Raw genomic sequence first — 27159 nt, 5'->3', positions numbered from 1 at the left:
AGCGGTGAACCAGTTGCATACACAGCTCGAGCAAGACATTCCTCAGCATTTCTCTGACTACGTTCCTCCATTAAGTTAAAAAAAACGTCTGATTCCAGGAGGACCATGAGCTGTTGTTATCGATAAGGTGTCTGATTCATAATTTTTCATCAAGTTGAGGGACTTTTGTCAGAGGTTGCTTGTTGTGAGCGCTGAGGGAACTTTATGCACTTGGCCAGATGATTCTGCATCTCTGTGGGATTCATCACATATGATTTGGCACAGTATTTGCAAATGTACACAGCTTTTCCTTCTACATTAGCTGCAGTGAAATGTCTCCACACAACAGATAGTGCTTGTGGCATTTTCCTGTAAAGATTTGAAAAAAAATAGAACAAATAAAATATGCAACTCAATGTACAGATAGTTAGTTTAAACAACTCCTTTGTAAGATAAATGTTTTAAAATGGAACATGTGTGGAATTAACACCTCAATTAGCAGGCTCAAGCAAGCTAAAACACACATGGTAGCAAAAACTAACTAGCGGAAATTGTTAACAAGTTAGATATGATTTAAACACACTTTGCTGTAGGCTACTATTTACTAGTTAATAAAAATGTATGTATGTCATATAGAAAATATTCACCCCACCCAGTATTGTAATCAAAACTTACCAGAAAGCATGTAGTCCTTGGCTCAGACAGTGTAGTAGTGTGGGCTTAATAGCATCTCATTGGTGTGCAAGATCTTGAGAATCAGCTGTGGTGGAAAAATGCACTGTGCATGCAGAGGGTTGCAATTCCATTGAATTGGGGATAGTTTAAACAAAATAACACACAACCTAGAATTGCCTTGTGTATTCCACAAAAAAAAGTTAACTGTTATAAGCTAACCTTTTTGATGAATTTAAGCAAAATCGCAGGACGTTTCCGACCCTTTGCAACCCTACTTGTAGCGTCATTTTTTGTATTTGGTTTTCACATTTTAATTTAAGCACTTTGCGATTATTCAGTATAATGAAAAGCGCGTTTACAAATGTAATAAAGTATTATTATTATTTGTATCACCTTGTGCATTACTGCCCCACAGTGACATGAAGTGACCTCTCAAAAATCACAAAAACTATACAACACATACATGGCTCAGTCTCCCAAGCATAGGTTTTTTTTGTCTCTAAAACTGAAATGAAATCATATAAAAACTAAATAGAAATGTTATTAAACTTATCAATCAGATCTGAAAACTAACCGAAATATTAAAACGAACAGAAATAAAAACAAATCTAAAAACACAAAACTATAATAAACTTGGTGTACACTTACACACTGCACCCTAGGCGGTATGCATCCATGCACACGGACACAGTCTTAAGATAGACTGACACACACAGCCCCAAAGGCACAGTTAAGGGCTACCTATTCATCCTCCAAAGCACAGTGATTCTTTAGGTGCTTACTACCTCATCCAATATGGGGTTCCTTGCAGCCACGACATGGAGGTCAGAGATGAATCCTGAAATGCTCATTGTCATCAAGGTTGAGTGTACACACAAACACACACCCCTCAGCAGATTGTGTCCTTGTGTCCTCACATGCATGGTTGCCCTACCCCTGAGGCAGTTTGTATCCTTACAAAACACACAGTGGACTAGCTACTGACTCATTGGTGAGCATCAGTGATATAACCTGAGTTTAAGGTGAGAGCTGAAATGTACCAAAGCAAAAAAGCAGAGAACGTTATCTCTGGAACAACTAAAGAATCAGTAAATAACATTTTGAGGCATTATAAGGGGGCGTTACCGTAGCTAGCGAATAAACGGTTGCTAACTAACTGTAAAAGTGTAAATATTTCACGCCACAGTTATTAAGCTAGCTAGAGCTACTGATTCTCCTATATTTTTGAGCAAAATACCATAACGCTGCTTCCGATCTTTGTTCCTGCCTACAAAAAGGGTGGCTCCAGTTTTGTTAACATTTTGCTGTTTGTGAAGAATCAACTTTCACAGGTTATTGGGTTTAAATAAAACACATACAACAGACACTGCATTTGCTTTGAATGGTAAGTGTTGCATTCTCCAAGTATTTCACACTCTTCTGTCAGCTTGTCTACTGTTTATAGTGTGCATACTGGCAGGCTTACTGTTATCAATATGATGACACGCCTGGAGGTGTGCTTTACCCAATGATGCATAGTAAACCCCAGATGCATATATAAAATGCATGGATATACTTTTGTGTGTGTATATACATACGCATATATATATATATGCGTATGTACAGTTGAAGTCGGAAGTTTACATACACATAGGTTGGAGTCATTAAAACTAGTTTTTCAACCACTCCACAAACTATAGTTTTGGCAAGTCGGTTAGGACATCTACTTTGTGCATGACACAAGTAATGTTTCCAACAATTGTTTACAGACAGATTATTTCACTTATTCACTGTATCACAATTCCAGTGGGTCAGACGTTTACATACACTAAGTTGACTATGCCTTTAAACAGCTTGGAAAATTCCAGAAAAATATGTCATGGCTTTAGAAGCTTCTGATAGGCTAATTGACATAATTTGAGTCAATTGGAGGTGTACATGTGGATGTATTTCAATGCCTACCTTCAAACTCAGTGCCTCTTTGCTTGACATCATGGGAAAATCAAAAGAAATCAGCCAAGACCTCAGGAAAAAATTGTAGACCTCCACAAGTCTGGTTCATCCTTGGGAGCAATTTCCAAACACCTGAAGGTACCACGTTCATCTGTACAAACAATAGTACGCAAATATAAACACCATGGGACCACGCAGCCGTCATATAGCTCAGGAGGGAGACATGTTCTGTCCCCTAGAGATGAATGTACTCTGGTACCAAAAGTGCAAATCAATCCCAGAACAACAGCAAAGGACTTTGTGAAGATGCTGAAGGAAACGGGTACAAAGTATCTATATCCACAGTAAACAAGTCCTATATTGACACAACTTGAAAGGCCGCTCAGCAAGGAAGAAGCCACTGCTCCAAAACTGCCAATAAAAAGCCAGACTATGGTTTGCAACTGCACATGGGGACAAAGATTGTACTTTTTGGAGAAATGTCCTCTGGTCTGATGAAACAAAAATAGAACTGTTTGGCCATAATGACAATCGTTATGATTGGAGGAAAAAGAGTGAGGCTTGCAAGCTGAAGAACACCATCCCAACTGTGAAGCACGGGGGTGGCAGCATCATGTTGTGGGGGTGCTTTGCTGCAGGAGGGACTGGTGCACTTCACAAAATAGATGGCATCATGAGGTAGAAAAATTATGTGGATATATTGAAGCAACATCTCAAAACATCAGTCAGGAAGTTGAAGCTTGGTCGCAAATGGGTCTTCCAAATGGACAATGACACCAAGCATACTTCCAAAGTTGTGGCAAAATGGCTTAAGGACAACAAAGTCAATGTATTGGAGTGGCCATCACAAAGCCCTGACCTCAATCCCATTGAAAATTTGTGGGCATAACTGAAAAAGCATGTGTGAGCAAGGAGGCCTACAAACCTGACTCAGTTACACCAGCTCTGTCAGAAGGAATGGGCCAAAATTCACCCAACTTATTGTGGGAAGCTTGTGGAAGGCTACCCAAAACATTTGACCCAAGTTATATAATTGAAAGGAAATGCTACCAAATACCAATTGAGTGTATGTAAACTTCTGACCCACTTGGAATGTGATGAAAGAAATAAACGCTGAAATAAATCATTCTCTCTACTATTATTCTGACATTTCACCTTCTTAAAATAAAGTGGTGATCCTAACTGACCTACGACAGGGAATTTGTACTAGGATTAAATGTCAGGAATTGTGAAACTGAGTTTAAATGTATTTGACTAAGGTGTATGTACCTTCCGACTTCAACTGTGTGTGTGTGTGTGATATATATTTTATATATATATAAAATATATGTGTGCACCCTTTCAAATTAGTGGATATGGCTATTTCAGCTACACCCGTTGCTGACAGGTGTATAAAATCGATTAACACAGTAATCTCCATATACAAACATTGGCAGTAGAATGGCCTTAATGAAGAGCTCAGTGATTTTTCAATGTGGCACTGTCTTAGGAAGCCACCTTTCCAACAAGACAGTTTGTCAACTTTCTGCCCTGCTAGAGCTGCAACGTTCAAATGTAAGTGCTGTTATTTTGAAGTGGAAACGTCTAGGTGCAACAACTGCTCAGCCGCGAAGTGGTATGCCACACAAGCTCACAGAACGGGACCACCGAGTCCTGAAGCACGCAACGCTTGAAAATTGTCTGTCCTCGGTTACAACACTCACTACCGAGTTCCAAACTGCCTCTGGAACCAATGTTAGCACAAGAACTGTTCGTCAGGAGCTTCATGAAATGGGTTTCCATGGCCAAGCAGCCACACACAAGCCTAAGATCACCACGCACAATGCCAAGAGTCGGCTGGAGTGGTGTAAAGCTCCCCGCCATTGGACTCTGGAGCAGTGGAAACACATTCTCTGGAGTAACGAATCACACTTCACCATCTAGCAGTCTGACAGACTAATCTGGGTTTGACGGATGCCAGAAGAACGCTACCAAATTAGACTGTAAAGTTTGGTGGAGGAATAATGGTCTGGGGCTGGTTTTCATGGTTTGGGCTAGGCCCCTTAGTTCCGGTGAAGGGAAATCTTATAACGCTATCTGCCCGAATGCATAGGGGCAACTGTAAAGTTTGGTGGATGAGGAATAATGGTCTGGGGTTGTTTTTCATGTAAAGGGAAATCTTAACGCTACAACTTTGTGGTAACAGTTTGGGGAAGGCCCTTTTCTTGTTTCAGTATGACAATGCCCCAGTGCACAAAGCGAGGTCCATACAGAAATGGTTTGTCGAGATCGATGTGGAAGAACTAGACTGGCCTGCACAGAGCCCGGAACACAACTCCATCGAACACCTTTGTGGTGAATTGGACTGCCGACTGCAAGCCAGACCTAATCACCCAACATCAGTGCCCGACCTCACTAATGCTCTTGTGGCTGAAAAGTCCCCGCAGCGATGTTTCAACATCTAGTGGAATGCCTTCCCATAAGAGTGGAGGCTGTTATAGCAGCAAAGGGAGACCAACTCCATATTAATGCCCATGATTTTTGAATGAGATGTTGGACGAGCAGATGTCCACATACTTTTGGTCATGTAGTGTACCTGCAAAAATGTGGCATTTTGTCCTTTAAGTATATAATGTGGAACTGATTGTGCATGGCTGATTTATAATATGAGTTTGTTTCTTACTTTACATGTTACTCTTACATGAGTCTCACGCCTAAGTGAGTAATATACATAATTGTATACAGTTCATACATGTAGCCTACATGGGTGTAGATAGACTTTGGTTTACAAAACTAACAAATCTATTAGTCTTATATACTGATGTCGTTATTTTGATCTAACAGTTTTGTGTAGACCAAACATTGTATGTATAGACTAAAACAATGCCTAAACGAACAGTGATCTTCCATCTTGTGATCCCAGTTCACATATCTAATGCAGTAGCACAGGGCACATTTTTACATCCATCTGTTTGTATGAAGTGAGCAGTTGTGAGATGAGGTGAAGTGTATGAGCAGTGAGTGATTGGAATGCCTGTGTGCTGAGCCATGTTGAGTTGGGTCAGCTTGTTCTTGTTAACTCCCAAGAGTCAGTGTCACACTGAATGTAGCATTGTGGCTGAGTGACAACTTCACACCAAGGCACTATCTAGTTGTGCATTGCTCTTCTGAGAACTGTCTCACTTGAATACAATATAACACTGTTCTGGATCTATGCTTGTCAGTGTTTTCGCCTGGAGCTCAGAGGTGTCATGCATGTGACGGGCACTGATGGCAACTGTCATTTGGCATTTTCACAGGTAAATGTAAATAAGGTATGTATCAGGTCAACGTAGGTAACATATTGGTATGCACTACCTTCAGACCGAAGAAATTGTTTTTTCCCCCCTTGTTCCCACACCTTGGTTTAATACAGAGACAATAATATGAGTGATATATTAGCATTCTGACCGTGTTCCCTATACAGAAGTCCATGCATTTAGAATGCAGCTTGGGACTGGATTGAATTATCGAGATCAAGTCATGTAGAGGTCTTTTCCACATCCTTGTTTCTATGATACCCAGAAGTCTCCCATTTCTTAAGGCACGTGTCTTGAAAGACAAAAGCCTGTGCACCGTGTATAGGAGCTTAAGATCCCTCATCTAAACCTTAAACTAACCATGACTCTGAGCCATTCCTTCCTTTCCCTTCCTCCCCCAGGCATAACCACTGTGCTGACCATGACCACCATCAACACCCACTTGAGAGAGACTTTACCCAAAATTCCCTACGTCAAGGCTATAGACATCTACCTGATGGGCTGCTTCGTGTTCGTCTTCCTCGCTCTGCTGGAGTACGCCTTTGTCAACTACATCTTCTTCGGACGGGGGCCTCACTTGCAGAAAAAGGTGGCAGAGAAAGCAGCTCAAACCAATAACGAAAATAAGAGCCGATTGGAGAGTAACAAAGTGCAGGTAGGAGTGGGGGGTCTCACGTTTCGATATTCAAAGTCTCTGGCATATGAAAATCAACAAAAAAGACGAGTTGGCATAAATGTTTTCCAAACTTCAAATGATCAAAGCTCATGGTCTGTTGTGTTCTGTAATATATTGTGACCTCACTTCCTTGTCCCCATCTCCCTCACCAGGTGGATGCCCACGGCAATATCCTCCTGACCAATCTGGAGATCCGTAACGAGATGGGCGGGATGGGTGGCATGGCCGGGATGACCGGGGCTGAAATGATAGGGGCTCTCAACGACCCACGGGCCACCATGTTCTCCTACGACAGCGCCAGCATACAGTACCGTAAGCCCATGGCCAGCCGAGACCTGTACGGTCGACCAGCCCTCGACCGGCCAGTCGGCCACAAGAAGAGTCGTTTGAGGAGGAGGGCATCGCAGCTCAAAGTCAAGATCCCTGACCTGACGGACGTCAACGCCATAGACAAGTGGTCCCGTGTCATCTTCCCTATCGCCTTCACTTTCTTCAACCTGGTCTACTGGCTGTACTACGTCCACTAGGGTGCGTGGCTATTCCCGCTAGAGGTTTGTTTAGCTAGCTAGGTTCTTGTACAGCAAGGGTAAAAGAGAGGGGAGTTAAATTCTGCCCAGTTTGTATGACTTCTGTTTGAGGAATGCGAGGCGAAGCGGATGTCTTTTCAATGTAAATACAATTTATTATATGATATAAATAAATATATATATATAAATAAATATATATATATATATATATAAAAAAGAGAAGTATAATTTAATAAATTCTCACCTTTTTGCTGTATTTATCCGTACAAAATAGAAATAGTGAAAATTAGTACAGAATTAAGAGGCGGTGAATGTGTTCACCTGCATTTGTAAGTCTGAACTTTGTGCCAAAAATTGACTTTGGTGACTTCATTGTTACTCTTAGGCTGCAACTGCATTTTATTTATTAAGAAATCCTGTTCTCACCTTATTTCCTCTCAGCCTCTGCATGTGGTCCGTAACACAACTTTTATTTGCTTCTAAAGAGAAAAAAACATTGCAAAAACTGTGGGTAATAACAAATACAGTTTTCTATTAGTTAAACCCTATCTTGTTATTGAAGCAAATCCTTGCTGAGTAAAACTTCATCTTGTGGTTTAGGAAGTCCTTGTTTGGTTGAACTCATCTCTGTGAATAAGGTAGTTCTCATTTGTTTTAACTATGAATAAGTTCATCCTCAATTAAGTATTTACTCTTCCTCCCATGATTAAGGCATTTCTCATTGTGTTGAGTCCACACCTTGTGACTAAGGTGGTATTCAGTGAGTTGAAGAACATGCTACTTTGCATGTTCTTAATGTGTGACTTGATTTTGTTGGTTAATGCTAGATGCATGTGTGCTTACTGGCTTTTTGCACTGTAAAACAAAGCCCGTTTTCTTTCCTTTGTATGAAACCTTAGCAAAGGCTCCATAGTTGAGCCTACATGTATTACTGTATGCTTTTGAACAATCATTGCATTTAGGGTAACTACAGGACAAGTGAATTGGAAATCAACTAATCTTAAAAATCTAAATTTGTTCAAATTTGTATCTATTCTCACAGCGTCTGTGAGCATGTAAAATGTAATTTTCTTTAAAAGAAATCAGGTAAAGAATGACTTATGATGTCACCATGCTTTCGAAACCACATCAAAATGCGCAAGCCCTGATAATACATGCTGTAGATGGTTGAGCCAAGTGCAGCCAACACAAAATCTCTGTTCAAATACACAGTACTGTACAGCGTATTTGCACATAGTATAGTAACCTATAGTGCAGCTCAGCTATTCAAAAAGTGATATGTTAAATGGCAAACACAAGTAGATATACTAACATTAACATTATACTAAATGATCTCCACTCACAAACGCCTTGGCCTCTGTAAAACTGTTCCAGCATCAGAAGAACTGGCATAGCATAAAACGGGATATTCGACAGCTATAAGATTTGCCATGGAAATCCTTTGGCCTCATTGCTTTGGTGCATAAAAAGAACAGGAGTGATGCGCTGAGGTTATTTATTTGTTTTGATTTCAATTAATTTGTTCACTTCCCTGTAATTATACTCAAACCTGATGATCAATTGTAAGAACCTGAACAATTCCCTGTAATTCCCACTTGATTCATTGCTGGTTTCATTGCTATTGTAGAAAAGGCTGTGCCAGAATGGGTACTATATCAGTTCAACAAAACAAATAAGATAAGTAGTTATAGCCTTGTAACGGTGTAATTTGGTAGCATTAAAGGGCAGCAATTAGTGTCACAATAGATGCATTTAGTAAGCTTATAAAGTATGCTATGTGGCTGTAAATTAAATTAGATTAGGTTGGACTCTATTACATCCTTTGGAACCTTACAATTTGGATGATGTGGAAAAAAGCTAAACTGGCCTCGGCAGTATTCTAAGCAATCCTAACTTTTATTTACACAATGATAACATCATGCAGTTCTTTCTGTTTGGCAGGCCATGTTACATTCAGATCTGGCCAGTGAATGTCTATGACTCTCAGATGATGACAATTTCTCACATTTGAAACAAAAATATCTTCATTTTTCTGAATAAACAATGGTAGTGTTTCTTTCCCTTTATAATATAACAGGGTACTTTACCATGGCTAAAATGCTTTTGCTCATGACTATTGCTTTGCTATCACAATGGCCAGTGACTATTTTGATGTAACTACTTTATTATTATAATAATGGGTGGATTCCAAGTAGACATGTGAACTGCTTGTGTTATCAGGGCTTACAAAAAAAGCTAAACCAGATAGGCTTCTACAGGACACAATAAGTAGCAGTGTGCTCTCTTCTCATGGCTAAATATTGTGCCTTTAACAAGAATCTCAATATTTTCACAGGGTTTAACTTATCTTATAACTAGTGTGTAGAATTTAAAAGAAAGAACTTGTACTTTTTTTAGAGAAGAAGAAGAAATGAAACTGTGGTCAACTAGACTGAGACTGACTTTTATGATGCTCTAAATACATATTCAAATTAGATAGTGGTCAGACATTCCAGCATTTATGATGACAATCTGTAAATTCAATGCAGAAAATGTCCTGCAAGTTTGGTTCTGTTGCTGTTACTGTCATTGTTTTCAGGTGGAATGGAATTCTATGGACTGGTGAAAGAAAATATTGGCTTTCCACTCAGCAAAGACTCGCTTAACAGATGGGACGTGTTTTCTTTGGATGGCCATAGCAAAATGGAAGCCTTAACAACTGGCTTCCCTCAAGCTTCCAAGGGATAAGGAAATGTACTGAACTCTATTGTGTAAAATTACTGTAAAAATAATTCTGATGCTCTATATGTGCTCTCATGTGTAAAGGAGAGTGTGTTTCTGAGAGAGTGTGTGTTTGAGTGTGCTAGGGTGTTTGTACTGCGAGCAGGTGTTTTTCTGCTTGGTAACGTGTACAAGCAAGCATTTGCGACTGGGAATGTGTGTGCAAGTATGTTTGTGTCTGCGTGTGAGAGAACATCTTCGTACAAATCCTTTGTTTGACATTGTAAGGACTTTGATCAAAATAGAATTCAAATAAAATAACTGACATCTCACCAACCCAATAGAAGACTGAGCTTCACTCTCATTTAACAATATTAACTGCAAAAGTGGCTTAGTTTGTCTGCGATATAGTGCCGTTTGCTAAACTGTATCTTCAATTCAGTGCTAAAACTTGAAGCCTGGGAGACACAACTTGAACTTCCACTGGTATACACCCATTCTGTACTGGCATATTTAGAAGTAAAAATGTTTTCTCCTCAAGTGATCTAAGATAAAACTCAAGCTACTGAGCAAAGAGGAATCCGTCTCTCCACGATTACTTTTTTTTTGTGCAAAATCAACAATTCCCTGCATATTATGCGAGAGCTTGCAAATTTGACGAATCACCGAACTATTTCTGCATAAAACAGTAAAATCATCGCGGTATTATTGCATGAACCTGACTCAACACCTCAGTACAAAAAAAGAAGGCTTGCACTTTCAACCAATCACCGCATAATATGGTTAATTGAAGCGACACGTCAACAAACTTTTCCCTTGTCAGCACATTTTGGCAACAAATTGGACAAAATCACTGCATATTGCCACGCTGAATTGCTGCAGCAAAATAATGCATATTTGTACGCAAATATCACAAAAACGTCCTGTAGAATCATACAAAGACAGAGTAATGACAGACCAGTTAGTAGGGCCTTGCACTGTAGTGCCAATCATAAAAATTCAGACAGGCTGCCATCTAATCTACTGTAGGGGCACGGCTATGACACAAACGTCACCTTGTGATAACGATCCACAGTTACTCAGAGTTTACGAGTTTTGGATTTGCCTTTATTCCACAAAGTGGGAAGTGTGTGTGTGTCCGAAACCATGTGCCAATTTTGGGATGGGTCTTCAAAATAAAGACTTCGGACATTTTTACCTTATTGCATTGAGGGGGGAAAAAAAGTTATTTGTTTTTATGGCCTATGTAACATATCAGCGCAGTTCAGTTTGCATGGTTACCGTGACCTATTAGGACAGCCTCATGAGGACAATGACATAAGCTGCGAGATGATCAAATCATAAGCAACATTTGACAGGCCGTTTGGACACTTCTATTAAACAAGCTTTAGGTCGGCACGTTCTGGTTTTTGCGCTACACTGCTGATTCAAATGATCAAAGCTTGATGATTAGTTGATTATTTGAATCAGCAAAAACCAGGCATTTTGCTTCTGGTTGTGTGTTTGCGTGCGCTTTCAGGCATTTTGCTTCTGGTTGTGTGCGCGTTCAGGCATTTTGCTTCTGGTTGTGTGTGTGCGTGCGCTTTCAGGCATTTTGCTTCTGGTTGTTTGTGTGCTCGTTCAGGCGTTTTGCTTCTGTGTGTGTGTGCGCGTTCAGGCATTATGCTTCTGTGTGTGTGTGCGCGTTCAGGCATTATGCTTCTGGTTGTGTGTGTGTGCTCGCTCACACATTTAGACATTATGCTTCTAGATGTGTGTGTGTTTTCCAGGCATTATGCTTCTGGTTGTGTGTGTGCACGCATTCAGGCATTATGCTTCTGGTTGTATGTGTGCGCACGTTCAGGCATTATGCTTCTGGTGTTGCACGTGCGCTCAGGCATTATGCTTCTGGTTGTGTGTGTGTGTGTGTGTGTGTTCGCGCGCATTCAGGCATTATGCTTCAGGTTGTGTGTGCGTGTTCAGGTATTATGCTTCTGGTTATGTGTGTGTGCTCGCGCCATTCAGGCATTATGTTTCTGGTTGCGTGCATGCGCGTGTGTTCAGGCATTTTGCTTCTGGTTGTGTGTGCGCGTTCAGGCATTTTGCTTCTGGTTGTGTGTGCGCGTTCAGGCATTTTGCTTCTGGTTGTGTGTGCGCATTCAGGCATTTTGCTTCTGGTTGTTTGTGTGCGCATTCAGGCGTTTTGCTTCTGGTGTTGCACGTGCGCTCAGGCATTATGCTTCTGGTTGTGTGTGTGCTCGTGCGCATTCAGGCGTTGTGTGTGCGTGTTCAGGCATTATGCTTCTGGTTATGTGTGTGTGTGCTCGCGCCATTCAGGCATTATGTTTCTGGTTGCGTGCACGCGCGTGTGTTCAGGCATTTTGCTTCTGGTTGTGTGTGCGCGTTCAGGCATTTTGCTTCTGGTTTTCCACGCACGTTCAGGCATTATGCTTCTGGTTGTGTGTGTGCGTGCACGTTCAGGCATTTTGCTTCTGGTTTTCCACGCGCGTTCAGGCATTATGCTTCTGGTTGTGTGTGCTCGCGAGTTCAGGCATTATGCTTCTGGTTGTGTGTGCTCGCGCGTTCAGGCATTATGCTTCTGGCTGTGTGTGCTCCCGCGTTCAGGCAATATGCTTCTGGTTTTCCACTCGCGTTCAGGCATTATGCTTCTGGTTGTGTGTGTGTGCGCACGTGCGTTTAGCTATTATTCTTCTGGTTGTGTGTGCTCGCGCGTTCAGGCATTATGCTTCTGGTTGTGTGTGCTCGCGCGTTCAGGCATTATGCTTCTGGTTGTGTGTGTGTGTGTGTGCGCGCGTGCGTTTAGCTATTATTCTTCTGGTTGTGTGTGCTCGCGCGTTCAGGCATTATGCTTCTGGTTGTGTGTGCTCGCGCGTTCAGGCATTATGCTTCTGGTTGTGTGTGCTCGCGCGTTCAGGCATTATGCTTCTGGTTGTGTGTGTGCGTGCACGTTCAGGCATTTTGCTTCTGGTTTTCCACGCGCGTTCAGGCATTATGCTTCTGGTTGTGTGTGTGCGTGCGCGCGTTTAGCTATTATTCTTCTGGTTGTGTGTGCTCGCGCGTTCAGGCATTATGCTTCTGGTTGTGTGTGCTCGCGCGTTCAGGAATTATGCTTCTGGTTGTGTGTGCTCGCGCGTTCAGGCATTATGCTTCTGGTTGTGTGTGCTCGCGTGTTCCGGCATTATGCTTCTGGTTGCGTGCGCACACGTTCAGGCATTATGCTTCTGGTTGTGTGTGTGCGTGCACGTTCAGGCATTTTGCTTCTGGTTTTCCACGCGCGTTCAGGCATTATGCTTCTGGTTGTGTGTGTGCGTGCGCGCGTTTAGCTATTATTCTTCTGGTTGTGTGTGCTCGCGCGTTCAGGCATTATGCTTCTGGTTGTGTGTGCTCGCGCGTTCAGGAATTATGCTTCTGGTTGTGTGTGCTCGCGCGTTCAGGCATTATGCTTCTGGTTGTGTGTGCTCGCGTGTTCCGGCATTATGCTTCTGGTTGCGTGCGCACACGTTCAGGCATTATGCTTCTGGTTTTCCACTCGCGTTCAGGCATTATGCTTCTGGTTGTGTGTGTGTGCGCACGTGCGTTTAGCTATTATTCTTCTGGTTGTGTGTGCTCGCGCGTTCAGGCATTATGCTTCTGGTTGTGTGTGCTCGCGCGTTCAGGCATTATGCTTCTGGTTGTGTGTGTGTGTGCGCGCGTGCATTTAGCTATTATTCTTCTGGTTGTGTGTGCTCGCGCGTTCAGGCATTATGCTTCTGGTTGTGTGTGCTCGCGCGTTCAGGCATTATGCTTCTGGTTGTGTGTGCTCGCGCGTTCAGGCATTATGCTTCTGGTTGTGTGTGCTCGCGCGTTCAGGCATTATGCTTCTGGTTGTGTGTGTGCGTGCACGTTCAGGCATTTTGCTTCTGGTTTTCCACGCGCGTTCAGGCATTATGCTTCTGGTTGTGTGTGTGCGTGCACGTTCAGGCATTTTGCTTCTGGTTTTCCACGCGCGTTCAGGCATTATGCTTCTGGTTGTGTGTGTGCGTGCGCGCGTTTAGCTATTATTCTTCTGGTTGTGTGTGCTCGCGCGTTCAGGCATTATGCTTCTGGTTGTGTGTGCTCGCGCGTTCAGGAATTATGCTTCTGGTTGTGTGTGCTCGCGCGTTCAGGCATTATGCTTCTGGTTGTGTGTGCTCGCGTGTTCCGGCATTATGCTTCTGGTTGCGTGCGCACACGTTCAGGCATTATGCTTCTGGTTGTGTGTGCACGCACGTTCAGGCATGTTGCTTCTGGTTGTGTGTGTGCACGCGCATTCAGGCATTTTGCTTCTGGTTGTGTGTGTGTGCACGCGCGTTCAGGCATTTTGCCTCTGGTTGTGTGTGTGCACGCACGTTGAGGCATTTTGCTTCTGGTTGTGTGTGTGTGCTCGCGCGTTCAGGAATTATGCTTCTGGTTGTGTGTGCTCGCGCGTTCAGGCATTATGCTTCTGGTTGTGTGTGCTCGCGTGTTCAGGCATTATGCTTCTGGTTGTGTGTGCTCGCGTGCGCACGCGTTCAGGAATTATGCTTCTGGGTGTGTGTGCACGCGCATTCAGGCATTTTGCTTCTGGTTGTGTGTGTGTGCGCACGCGTTCAGGCATTATGCCTCTGGTTGTGTGTGCACGCACGTTCAGGCATGTTGCTTCTGGTTGTGTGTGCGTGCACGTTCAGGCATGTTGCTTCTGGTTGTGTGTGTGCACGCGCATTCAGGCATTTTGCTTCTGGTTGTGTGTGTGTGCACGCGCGTTCAGGCATTTTGCTTCTGGTTGTGTGTGTGCACGCGCGTTCAGGCATTTTGCCTCTGGTTGTGTGTGTGAACGCACGTTGAGGCATTTTGCCTCTGGTTGTGTGTGTGCACGTTCAGGCATTATGCTTCTAGTTGTGCGTGCGCATTCAGGCATTATGCTTTGGTTGTGGGTGCGGTTTCAGGCATTATGCTTCTGGTTGTGTGTGTGCACGCGCGTTCAGGCATTTTGCCTCTGGTTGTGTGTGTGCACGCGCGTTCAGGCATTTTGCTTCTGGTTGTGTGTGCACGTTTAGGCATTTTGCTTCTGGTTGTGTGCGCGCGCGTTCAGACATTTTGCTTCTGGTTGTGTGTGCACGTTTAGGCATTTTGCTTCTGGTTGTGTGCGCGCGCGTTCAGGCATTTTGCTTCTGGTTGTGTGCGCGCGCGCGTTCAGGCATTTTGCTTCTGGTTGTGTGTGTGCACGCGCGTTCAGGCATTTTGGCTCTGGTTGTGTGTGCACGTTTAGGCATTTTGCTTCTGGTTGTGTGTGCGCACGCATTCAGGCATTATGCTTCTGGTTGTGTGCGCTTGCGTGTTCAGGTATTATGCTTTTTGGTTGTGTGCACGCATTCAGGCATTATGCCTCTGGTTGTGTGTGTGCATGCGCGTTCAGGCATTTTGCCTCTGGTTGTGTGTGTGTGCACGCACGTTCAGGCATTTTGCCTCTGGTTGTGTGTGTGCACGCGCGTTCAGGCATTTTGCCTCTGGTTATGCGTGCGCATTCAGGCATTATGCTTCTGATTGTGGGTGCGCGTTCAGGCATTTATGTTTCTGGTTGTGTGCGCTCGCGTGTTCAGGCATTATGCTTCTGGTTGTGTGCACGCATTCAGGTATTATGCTTCTGGTTGTGTGCGCTCGCGTGTTCAGGTATTATGCTTCTGGTTGTGTGCGCTCGCGCGTTCAGGTATTATGCTTCTGGTTGTGTGCGCTCGCGTGTTCAGGTATTATGCTTTTGGTTGTGTGTGTGCGTATTCAGGCATTATGCTTCTGGTTGTGTGCGTGTTCAGGGATTTTGCTTCTGGTTGTGTGTTTAGGCATTTTGCTTCTGGTTGTTTGCGCTCGCGCTTTCAGGCATTACGCTTCTGGTTGTGCACGCTCGCAATTTCAGGCATTATACTTTTGGTTTTGTGCGCCCGCAGGTATTATGCTCCTGGTTGTGTGCGCTCCATCAGGTATTATGCTCCTGGTTGTGTGCGCTCCATCAGGTATTATGCTCCTGGTTGTGTGCGCTCCATCAGGTATTATGCTCCTGGTTGTGTGCGCTCCATCAGGCATGCTTTTGGTTGTGTGCGCTCCATCAGGTATTATGCTCCTGGTTGTGTGCGCTCCATCAGGCATTATGCTTTTGGTTGTGTGCGCTCCATCAGGCATTATGCTTTTCGTTGTGTGCGCTCCATCAGGCATTATGCTTTTGGTTGTGTGCGCTCCATCAGGCATTATGCTCCTGGTTGTGTGTGCTCCATCAGGCATTATGCTTTTGGTTGTGTGCGCTCCATCAGGCATGCTTTTGGTTGTGTGCGCTCCATCAGGCATTATGCTTTTGGTTGTGTGCGCTCCATCAGGCATTATGCTTTTGGTTGTGTGCGCGCATTCAGGCATTATGTTTCTGGTTGTGTGCGCGCATTCAGGCATTATGCTCCTGGTTGTGTGTGCTCCATCAGGCATTATGCTTTTGGTTGTGTGCGCTCCATCAGGCATTATGCTTTTGGTTGTGTGCGCTCCATCAGGCATTATGCTCCTGGTTGTGTGCGCTCCATCAGGTATTATGCTCCTGGTTGTGTGCGCTCCATCAGGCATTATGCTTTTGGTTGTGTGCGCTCCATCAGGCATTATGCTTTTGGTTGTGTGCGCTCCATCAGGCATTATGCTCCTGGTTGTGTGCGCTCCATCAGGTATTATGCTCCTGGTTGTGTGCGCTCCATCAGGCATTATGCTTTTGGTTGTGTGCGCTCCATCAGGCATTATGCTTTTGGTTGTGTGCGCTCCATCAGGCATTATGCTTTTGGTTGTGTGCGCTCCATCAGGCATGCTTTTGGTTGTGTGCGCGCATTCAGGCATTATGCTTCTGGTTGTGTGTACGCATTCAGGCATTATGCTTCTGGTTGTGTGCGCGCATTCAGGCATTATGCTTCTGGTTGCACGTGTTCAGGCATTTTGCACATCTAACCAAGCTTGCAAAGTCAGGTTACCTCCATTTAAAAAAAGACTGCTCTAATAGCAAGTCCTGTATATTCCCAACTAGAACACGCACCAGGTTCTCATCCAACACTAGAGACTTGGACTTTTTTATATAACTCATTAAAATATTAATGCATTATAACGCTGCCATATTGTGATGAATTTAAGAAGAGAAAGGGAAAATTAGGTCCGCCATGACTCTACCCCCCACTGCTGTTTTGGTGCATAACATCATAGGCATGCTGACTAGTACCAGGCGTACGCAAAGGAAGATTTTGCACACAGTGTGATCTGTATTAAATATTCAACAGACAGACAAAAAAATGGAAGGGGTATTATTTGGTCTGATATATAACATTGCCTCTGTGGATGACCTTGACAATCTTTTCACCTAGCCAATCATCCGAGATCAGGAAGGACAAGAGAAAGAAATGAAGCCATTTCAGAGTATGGAGACAGTCTACATACTCTAATATATATTCCATTGAAGAAAAGGTCAAACGTTAATATTTATTACACAGTAATAGAATGGATTACAAAAGAAACAGCACAAAAGACTACTTCTTGCTGCAGTATGATTCTATATCCTTTTCCCTAAAATGTGCACTCATTCACACCCCCTCATGGATTGAAAATAAATGGAATATGGCGCAACACCCACAATCCCATGCTTACACAAATTCAATGATTTTGAATTCATTAGGGGAAGCGTAGGAATCAGTGCCTAAGGGGGTTGAAGGCTAAAAGCTGTATCTGGATCAGACCACTGTTTCCAGAAAGACACTGCATCATAGTTCAGTGTCCATCTATGATGAGATTGCACGTCCCCTTAAGAGCCATAGATGAAAGGGCACAGTGAAATAAATGTCTATCGCCACCATCACTTCAGCTGTAGTACCACCTGTAAGGACACAAATACACACTATCAGGATACATACACACAGAGTTGGATAGAGGGCTCTTGTGCCACAGAGCCTGCTTTAGCATAGACAGTGGCATTGAGGGCTTCCACCATTTTAAAGTAGTCAACTGGATGAGACTATGGGTTAAGAAAGGTCAACTAAAGAATTATACTCCTGAACAAACAGGTGGCAGTAAATCACCAACATTTGATTGATACCTATTCAGACAAAACACACTCCAGCACGGTAGACAGTGGTATGCACATTTTTTGTTTATTTATGAACTACCAATACACTCAGAAGTAGACTACTTTATAATGGAGATAGCATGGGCAACGCCATTGAGGGCTGTAGGTATTGACGTGTTGAAAGTACTGAAATGTCTGTTCGGCCAGTTAACACAGCTCAAAAACCCATACAAGACACTCAATCAGGGGTCTCTTCACATTTCCCAAGTCAACAACAGAAGCTGGGAGACACAGTGCTGTATAAAGCAATGACTACATCAAATTCTCTTCCAGCTCAGGTAACTCAGGCAAGCAATAAAATCAATAAAAACCACCTCGAGAAACAACGCGGACTGTGGAGACACACACATATTCTCTTTTTTTATTTTTTATAGTCGCAGTGTTCTTAGTTTAAATGTGTTGCTGTTCTTGTCCATTAGTGTGTTTTCGAGAAACAACGCGGACTGTGGAGACACACACATATTCTCTTTTTTTTTTTTTATAGTCGCAGTGTTCTTAGTTTAAATGTGTTGCTGTTCTTGTCCATTAGTGTGTTTTGGCATGTTCTATGTTTTGTGTGGACCCCAGGAAGAATAGCTGCTGCTTCTTCAACTGTTAACTGGGATGCGAAGAAAATAAGTGTGTATCAAATGTACACTGCCAGCACTGCAAAAACCACACACAGAAAAAATAACATACAGCCAGACTAAACTGCTGTTGGGATACAAATATATTTTTGGGGATAAAAGCCCTTCTGTAATACACAAATGTCTTCTAGGACAGAGGGAATATGGAACGATTGGGAAAGAACTGTCCCTTTAAGTGAATGAGAGCGCAAAAACTGGCAGAAATCACCAGCTATTATGCTCCTGACATCAGTAGGTGAAAAGATAATGATATTAAACTATTGGTGGAACTGCCAAGAAAACTGTTCTCAAGCCATCCAAATCACACCCTCCGCTGATGCTGACCAAACGCTCATACACGCGCAAGCACTCATACACACATACTGTGCATAACTATGCACCACTAAAACATTAGACAAACAACATGCTGACACAAACACATTTCACACATTTGATTGGCAATGATAATACCCTAATTGTCATCATATGTGCGCATGTACGTGTGGCCATGAAGGTTTACCTTATTGGCAGCCTCCATTGAGCTGATGAGTGTTTGTAATTCCTCTCGGTTCATCTCGACAGACACAGGCTTCAGGGCCCCGTTCTCCTTCACGTCCAAACTGAGGTTGAGTAGAGGGGTCTGGAGAGACGAGATCTTATCGCTGGCCAATGCCAGCTGAACAGAGACAGAGAGGCTTACGATTCTAGTGTATAGAAATCATTGTGGTATCAGTAGACATGGTGAACCATACATACCAGCATTTCACCCCGGATTAATTCATGACTGATATCACATAATGTGTAAAACCCAGTTGAAACAGAACTATAAAAAAAAGCATAACCACTTTTTTCATTTGACCTGTATGTCCCATTGATATAAAAAAATATATATATATTTTTCAAGGGAGTCCTGATCAATCAGTTTACCAATCAAACAAATACTGTGGTCTCCTCACTATAGTCCAGGGAATTCACCTTTATATGCCAGTCAAAGTCCTGGAGGGTGGAGCTAGACACGTTATTGGTTCTCTCCACCAGCGCCTGGCGGATCTCCTCCCGTCTGGCCCTCAGGACGGTCAGTACGGCCTCCCCGTACCCCCGGCCCACGTCTGCCAACGATGCCAGCACCTGCCCAAAGCAGAACAGGCTGGCAGTTGCACTAATAAATAATCACTCATACTGTACAGTTAAAATTCAAAATAACTTAGGAAATATAATTTTATTGTGTGGGATAATACATTGGCCGACATTACACAAAAACTGTCAACACAGAAGACACAGGACAATATTAATTTAAACATGTTTTTTGTAAATATGTTCCTTTGCTCATCTGGTGCAACAGCTCCTGGTGATTATGCAATGAATATCAAATGGCTGGTCTTGTTTCAATCTGCCTGTAATTCTATTTACACATAAAATATTCAGTTAATTAGTTTCTCAACTGAAACAGATGAGTCTGTGTGTCCCTGTAATTGTTCATAAATATTGTCAATATGGCTGGAGGAGATGGTTGCCGTTTTACAGTCCCCTAACCAATGTTTTTTCGCGTTATTTGTAACTTATTTTGTACAGAATGTTTCTGCCACCGTCTCTTATGACCGAAAAGAGCTCAGGACAGCGATTACTCACCTCGTACTGGAAGAAGATTATTTTCTTTAACGAGTTGGACGCAAAGGATTTACTTCAGACACCCGACAAGGCCCTCGTCCCCATCATTCGCAGGAGAAAGAGACAGAGATATCAGGGACGTAGGTCGGAGTGCCTTGTAAGGATCCGACAGAGAGTTGGTAATCTGCCTTTACCATGAGTCCTATTAGCCAACGTACAATCATTGGATAACAAAATAGACAAACTACGATCACGTATATCCTACCAATGGGACATTAAAAACTGTGATATCTTATATTTCACCGAGTCGTTGCTGAATGACGACATGAATAACATACAGCTGGTAGGTTTTACACTGCATTGGCAAGATAGAACAGCCGCCTCCAGTAAGAGAAGGGGTGGCGGTCTGTGTATATTTGTAAACAGCTGGTGAATGAAATCTAATATTAAGGAAGTCTCAAGATTTTGCACGACTGAGGTAGAGTATCTCACGATAAGCTGTAGACCACACTATTTACCAAGAGAGTTATCATTAAAATTATTCGTAAATGTCTATTTACCACCACAAACTAATGCTGGTACTAAGACCACACAATGAGCTGTATACGGCCATACGCAATCAGGAAAACTCTCATCCAGAGGTGGCGTACAGAGTGGCCGAGGACTTTAATGCAGGGAAACTTAAATCCGTTTGACCTCATTTCTACCAGCATGTTAAATGTGCAACCAGAGGGGGAAAAAAACTCGACCACCTTCACTCCACACACAGAGACGCGTACAAAGCTCGCCCTCCATTTGGCAAATCTGACCATAATTCTATCCTCCTGATTCCTGCTTACAAGCAAAAACTAAACAGGAAAAACCAGTGACTCGGTCAATAAAGAAGTGGTCAGATAAAGCAGATGCTAAGCTACATGACTGTTTTGCTAGCACAGACTGGAATATGTTCTGGGATTCTTCTGATGGCATTGAGGAGTACACCACATCAGTCAATGGCTTCATCAATAAGTGCATCGATGATGTTGTCCCCACAGTGACCGTACGTACATACCCCAACCAGAAGCCATGGATTACAGACAACATCTGCACTGAGCTAAAGTGTAGAGGGGGCCCCACAAGGGGTGCGTTCTGAGCCCTCTCCTGTACTCCCTGTTCACCCACGACTGCGTGGCCACGCACGCCTCCAACTCAATCATCAAATTTGCGGACGACACAACAGTGGTAGGGTTGATTACCAACAACGACGAGACGGCCTACAGGGAGGAGGTGAGGGCCCTCGGAGTGTGGTTTCAGGAAAATAACCTCACACTCAACGTCAACAAAACTAAGGAGATGATTGTGGACTTCAGGAAACAGCAGAGGGAACACCCCCCTATCCACATCGAGGGAACAGTAGTGGAGAGGGTAGCAAGTTTTAAGTTCCTCGGCATACACATCACAGACAAACTGAATTGGTCCACTCACACAGACAGCATCGTGAAGAAGGCGCAGCCGCGCCTCTTCAACCTCAGGAGGCTGAAGAAATTCGGCTTGTCACCAAAAGCACTCACAAACTTCTACAGATGCACAATCGAGAGCATCCTGGCGGGCTGTATCACCGCCTGGTACGGCAACTGCTCTGCCCACAACCGTAAGGCTCGCCAGAGGGTAGTGAGGTCTGCACAACGCATCACCGGGGGCAAACTACCTGCACTCCAGGACACCTACACCACCCGATGTTACAGGAAGGCCATAAAGATTATCAAGGACATCAACCACCCGAGCCACTGCCTATTCACCCCGCTATCATCCAGAAGGCGAGGTCAGTACAGGTGCATCAAAGCTGGGACCGAGAGACTGAAAAACAGCTTCTATCTCAAGGCCATCAGACTGTTAAACAGCCACCACTAACATTGAGTGGCTGCTGCCAACACACTGACACTGACTCAACTCCAGCCACTTTAATAATGGGAATTGATGGGAAATTATGTAAATATATCACTAGCCACTTTAAACAATGCTACCTTATATAATGTTACTTAGCCTACATTATTCATCTCATATGCATACGTATATACTGTACTCTATATCATCGACTGCATCCTTATGTAATACATGTATCACTAGCCACTTTAACTATGCCACTTTGTTTACATACTCATCTCATATGTATATACTGTACTCGATACCATCTACTGTATCTTGCCTATGCTGCTCTGTACCATCACTCATTCATATATCCTTATGTACATATTCTTTATCCCCTTACACTGTGTATAAGACAGTAGTTTTGGAATTGTTAGTTAGATTACTTGTTGGTTATTACTGCATTGTCGGAACTAGAAGCACAAGCATTTCGCTACACTCGCATTAACATCTGCTAACCATGTGTATGTGACAAATAAAATTTGATTTGATTTAGAGCTACCGCTTTCAAGGAGTGGAACACTAACCCGGAAGCTTATAAGATATCCTGCAATGCCCTCTGGTGAAACATCAAACAGGCAAAGCATCAATACAGGACTAAGATTGAATCGTACTACAAACTATTACAGATTACAAAGGGAAGCACAGCTGCGTGCTGCCCACTGACACGAGCATACCAGACGAGCTAAATGACTTCTATGCTCTGATCGAGGCAAGCAACACTGAAGCATGCATGAGAGCATCAGCTGTTCTGGAGCGACTGTGTGATCACTCTCTCCACAGCCGATGTGAATAAAACCTTTAAACAGGTCAACATTCACAAGGCCAGACAGATTACCAGGATGTGTACTCCAAGGATGTACTGACCAACTGTCAAGTGTCTTCACTGACATGTTCAACCTGTCCCTGACCGAGTCTGTAATACCAACATGTTTCAAGCAGACCGCCATAGTCCCTGTGCCAAAGAACACTAAGGTAACCTGCCTAAATGACTATCGACTCGTAGCCCTCACGTCTGTAACCATGAAGTGCTTTGAAAGGCTGGTCATAGCTCACAACACCATTAGAAACCCTAGACCCACTCCAATTTGCATACCGCCCCAACAGATACCGCCCCACACTGCCCTTTCCCACCTGGATAAAATGAACACCTATGCGAGAATGCTATTCATTGACTACAGCTCAGCTTTCAACACCATAGTACCCTCAAAGTTCATCACTAAGCTAAGGACTCTGGGACTAAACACCTCCCTCTGCAACTGGATCCTGGACTTAATGACAGGCCGCCCCCCAGGTGGTAAGGGTAGGTAACAACACATCCACGCTGTTCCTCAACACGGGAGCCCCTCAGGGGTGCGTGCTCAGTCCCCTCCTGTACTCCCTGTTCATTCATGACTGCATGGCCAGGCATGACTCCAACACCATCATTAAGTTTGCCGATCACACAACAGTGGTAGGCCTGATCACCGACTACGGTGAGACAGCCTATAGGGAGGATGTCAGAGACCTGGCTGTGTGGTACCAGGATAACAACCTCTCCCTCAATGTGATCAAGGCAAAGGAGATGATTGTGGACAACAGAAAAAGGAGGACCGAGCATGCCCCCATTCTCATTGATGGGGCTGTAGTGGAGCAGGTTGAGAGCTTCAAGTTCCTTGGTGTCCACATCACCAACAAACTATCATGGTCCAAAAACACCAAGACGGTAGTGAAGAGGGCACGACAAAGCCTATTCCCCCTCAGAAGACTGAAAAGATTTGGTATGGGTCCTCAGATCCTCAAATAGTTTGAAGGCTGCACCATTGAGAGCATGGTAACCTGACTGGTTACATCACTGCCTGGTATGGCAACTGCTCGGCCTCCGACCGCAAGGCACTACAGATGGTAGTGCGTATGACCCAGTACATCACTGTGGCCAAGCTTCCTGCCATTCAGGACCTCTATACCAGGCGTGTCAGAGGAAGGTCCTAAACATTGTCAAAGAATCCAGCCACCCTAGTCATAGACTGTTCTCTCTGCTCCTGCACGGCAAGCGGTAGCGGAGCGGCAAGTCTAGGTCCAAAAGGCTTCTTAACAGCTCCTACCCCCAAGCCATAAGACTCCTGAACAGCTAATCAAATGACTACTCGGACTATTTACATTATCCCCGCCCTTTTTTACACTGCTGCTACTCTGTTTATTATGTATGCATAGTCACTTTAACTCTACCTACATGTACATATTACGTCAATTACCTCAACTAACCTGTGCCCCCGCACATTGACTCTGTTCCGGTAGCCCCTGTATATAGCCTTATTTTACTGCTGCTCTTTAATTATTTCGTATTTTTCTTAAAACTGCATTGTTGGTTAAGGGCTGATCTTAAGATGATCTACACTTGTTGTATTCGGCATGTGACAAATAAGATTTGATGTAACTCTTTACTGAAATAACTATGTAACTTTTAGCGCTTGAAAATGTAGACCTAGATGTTAGCATTGAATGTTACTATGCTGTGTCAAAGATCAATTCTATGGGAACAGTATGATTGATGCCTGGTTGAACTTTCCTCCTGAGTGCCAAACAACACAGCAACTTGAAACCAACACACTGTATACACCTGACACACTCAACCCATGGTCTACTCTGCAGCCATAACAAACACAGCCTACCACACACTGCAGCACACCCATTTTTATTCTTGCTCAACAAAAACACAGCACCCCCGGAGCATCCCCCAGGAATGGATTAAGAAACACTGACCTAACACTACACATATTCACCCAACAAACCCAACACACTATACTTCAGCCATCAAGAGGCCCTACACAAACCCAATACACACTGAAGAGTCAAACACCCTGTGACTGACATAGAACCTTCAAAAACCAGTGAGTCACTGCATTGTACACCTTAGAAACCCAACTGCCATCACATCTGACTCTGTCAAACATGCATGATACAACTCCAAACTCACTGACTCCTAGCTCACCTCTTCGTCTGGGGTGTTCTTACCGACGACGAGCCGGAACAGAGAGGAGAGGGAGTCGAGGACCTCCATCCATTCTACAAGGGTCCACATGTCACCATAGTCTGCCATCCGAGGGGACTCCCGCCCACATACACTATCCACCACCCTGTGTAATAGCTGAGGGAAAGAAAATGTGTATCATCATCATGATGATCATGGTAGCCTATGGTAGGATTGAATTTACCCACCAAAACAAGTCAGTAAACAATGCCATGCCCATGTTTGTGTGGAGGTCATAGTGTTTTGGAGTAACTGACTTATCTGCATGCTTTGGATTTACAATCAAGCATAATGCTCCCTCTGCTGGTCAATTATTGGTTCAGTGTGTGCTTATGACAATGACATGGGCACACTGCCAAATCGAGCCCCGACAGCTATACCCAGGCAATCATAGATCAGAAAGGATTAGAGGGGTTTAAATAATATGATGACAGCTCCACAAAGCCTATCATAAGTAAAGTTGAAGTAATTACCATATCCTTTCAGACCTACTGGAGTATTTATAGGGGCGGGTTACGATTGAGTATTGATATGCTTTCCTAATGGTTAGATGCAGAAAACACAATGGATCATCAATACACAATGTATCTGAATTGGGGAGCTTGCAACAACATTGTAAGCTACATTGTTACAACAGTAATACAAATCACATTTTAGCCCTTGATTGATAGCATAATATCTTGTTTTCATATTATATAAACAGACACGAGGGTACTCAAAAGCCTGTTGTATCGTCTCATCTGAATGCACACGCAGAGTATTTAGTCCATTGGATTGTAAACCTAATGGAAATCCTTTCTCCTTCTGTAATACTATGTAGTTCAGTTGGTAGAGCATGGCGTTGGCACCAGGATAGTGGTTTCAATTCCCGGGCCTACCCATACGTAAAATGTATGCACTCATGACTGTATGTCAATTTGTTTAAAAACGTCTGCTAGATGGCATATATTACAATGGCCTGTTGCTATGTAACAAATAATAATAAACGCACGCAAGGGTTCTCCTGATATTGCATTGTCTAGCTCCAGGACAGTGGTGAAAAAATGACATGTATGAACCAAGGAAATTAATGTATTATACTTACTTTTGGACATTCTTCAGGGAGTAATTTGGCAAGTAAATGTACCATGTTTTGTTGTCGAGTTTCGCCTTCCTTGTAAAACGTCACGAATCAGCTGATAAGTGATCACATGGTAAACCGGGGAAATCTGCTGTTTCCTGAGAGTACTTTTTCATTGTGGCTCAACATTGGGATTTTTAATTATCATAACTCAAATTGGTCCATAAACAAAGGGCGCCTTCATGTGGATAACTTTGTCAAGACTAGAAGGAATACAGTTTATGTCAAATTGACGTCTACATTTTTCCCCCTTCATATTAGCCAACCCAAACCCTTTTCCAAAAGTATCCAAATTCTCCCAACCTGCTACGTAAGTTAAATCAAAATGTATGAAGAAAAATACCCTTTTCTTATATATAAAAAAAAGATTTGTAAAACTATTTAGAATCTTTAAAACGTATACAAAATAAAGTGTTTTCGCTACATGTTTGTATTTGGTTTGATATAACGTTAATGTATTATTTTTTCTTCTCTTCCTTATTTCTTTCTGTAATCCCTCTGGCTGTTCTGTTTGTGTTTTGCATGTTGCTATTTAATAAAAAAAATTACTTACTACGAAATGTGAATTCTGACATAATGTATCCCGTGTTGTCAAACCCCCGCCTTTCAAAGTGTTGCATTATGGGGATAAAAAAATCAGATTTGCCGACTACATCAGACCGGAAGAGGCAAAGTGAGAGGTTTTACTCAGCTCAAAGTATGTCCACGAAAATCATTCCACGAACTGAGGAATTTTTGTATGGAGGTCAATAATAAGAGTGGAATTTGGTCAACAAAACATGCAATTGCATATTTGCTAAGTGAGGTTTATTTGATCGAATAAAAGTTACGTAATGGTTAGATTGTTATGAATGTACTGATATAAGTGGACGCACGTGGCATTTCGGCAACTAGGGGGGGAAAACGACTTTAAATTGGAGTTGTCTGATGTCATAGAGGACTCTGTTTTTGCATGTACATTACCATGGAGGGCTTTCGCCATTTTAAAGTAGTGAACTAGGTGGGAATTCCGACGA

At 43.2% G+C, this 27159-nt stretch overlaps 2 protein-coding genes across 4 annotated transcripts in view; one reads left to right on the top strand and one right to left on the bottom strand.

The window, feature by feature from the left end:
* The window catches only part of LOC109904153 (gamma-aminobutyric acid receptor subunit beta-1-like), a 66050-nt gene extending 55942 nt beyond the window's left edge, over nucleotides 1-10108 (top strand). Inside the window, exons 8-9 of the mRNA XM_020501333.2 lie at nucleotides 6266-6519; nucleotides 6693-10108. Of these exons, the coding sequence (XP_020356922.2) occupies nucleotides 6266-6519; nucleotides 6693-7067 (629 nt within the window). The 3' untranslated portion in view covers nucleotides 7068-10108. The remainder of the gene's footprint in view (nucleotides 1-6265; nucleotides 6520-6692) is intronic.
* Nucleotides 7420-26784, bottom strand: LOC109904154 (COMM domain-containing protein 8-like). Of its 3 annotated transcripts, none has more exons than XM_031788040.1 (5): nucleotides 26697-26784; nucleotides 24985-25140; nucleotides 19476-19628; nucleotides 19021-19176; nucleotides 17230-17646 (listed from the first exon to the last, which is right to left on the bottom strand). In XM_031788040.1, exons 2-5 carry the CDS (start codon nucleotides 25090-25092, stop codon nucleotides 17626-17628), a joined length of 438 nt encoding a protein of 145 aa, XP_031643900.1. In that variant the 5' UTR covers nucleotides 25093-25140; nucleotides 26697-26784; the 3' UTR covers nucleotides 17230-17625. The 3 variants fall into 3 exon arrangements, with proteins under 3 accessions (XP_031643899.1, XP_031643900.1, XP_020356923.1); XM_020501334.2 differs by lacking the exon at nucleotides 26697-26784 and adding an exon at nucleotides 26108-26240; XM_031788039.1 differs by lacking the exons at nucleotides 24985-25140; nucleotides 26697-26784 and adding an exon at nucleotides 20130-20832 and having other exon boundaries at nucleotides 7420-17646.
* Between the last annotated feature and the right edge of the window lie 375 nt (nucleotides 26785-27159).

This window comes from Oncorhynchus kisutch, linkage group LG14 (genome assembly GCF_002021735.2).
Source record: "Oncorhynchus kisutch isolate 150728-3 linkage group LG14, Okis_V2, whole genome shotgun sequence".
Classification (NCBI taxonomy): Eukaryota; Metazoa; Chordata; class Actinopteri; order Salmoniformes; family Salmonidae; genus Oncorhynchus; species Oncorhynchus kisutch.
The sequence above is the reverse complement of the archived record's forward strand: the minus strand, read 5'-3'. Positions and strand labels throughout refer to the sequence as shown.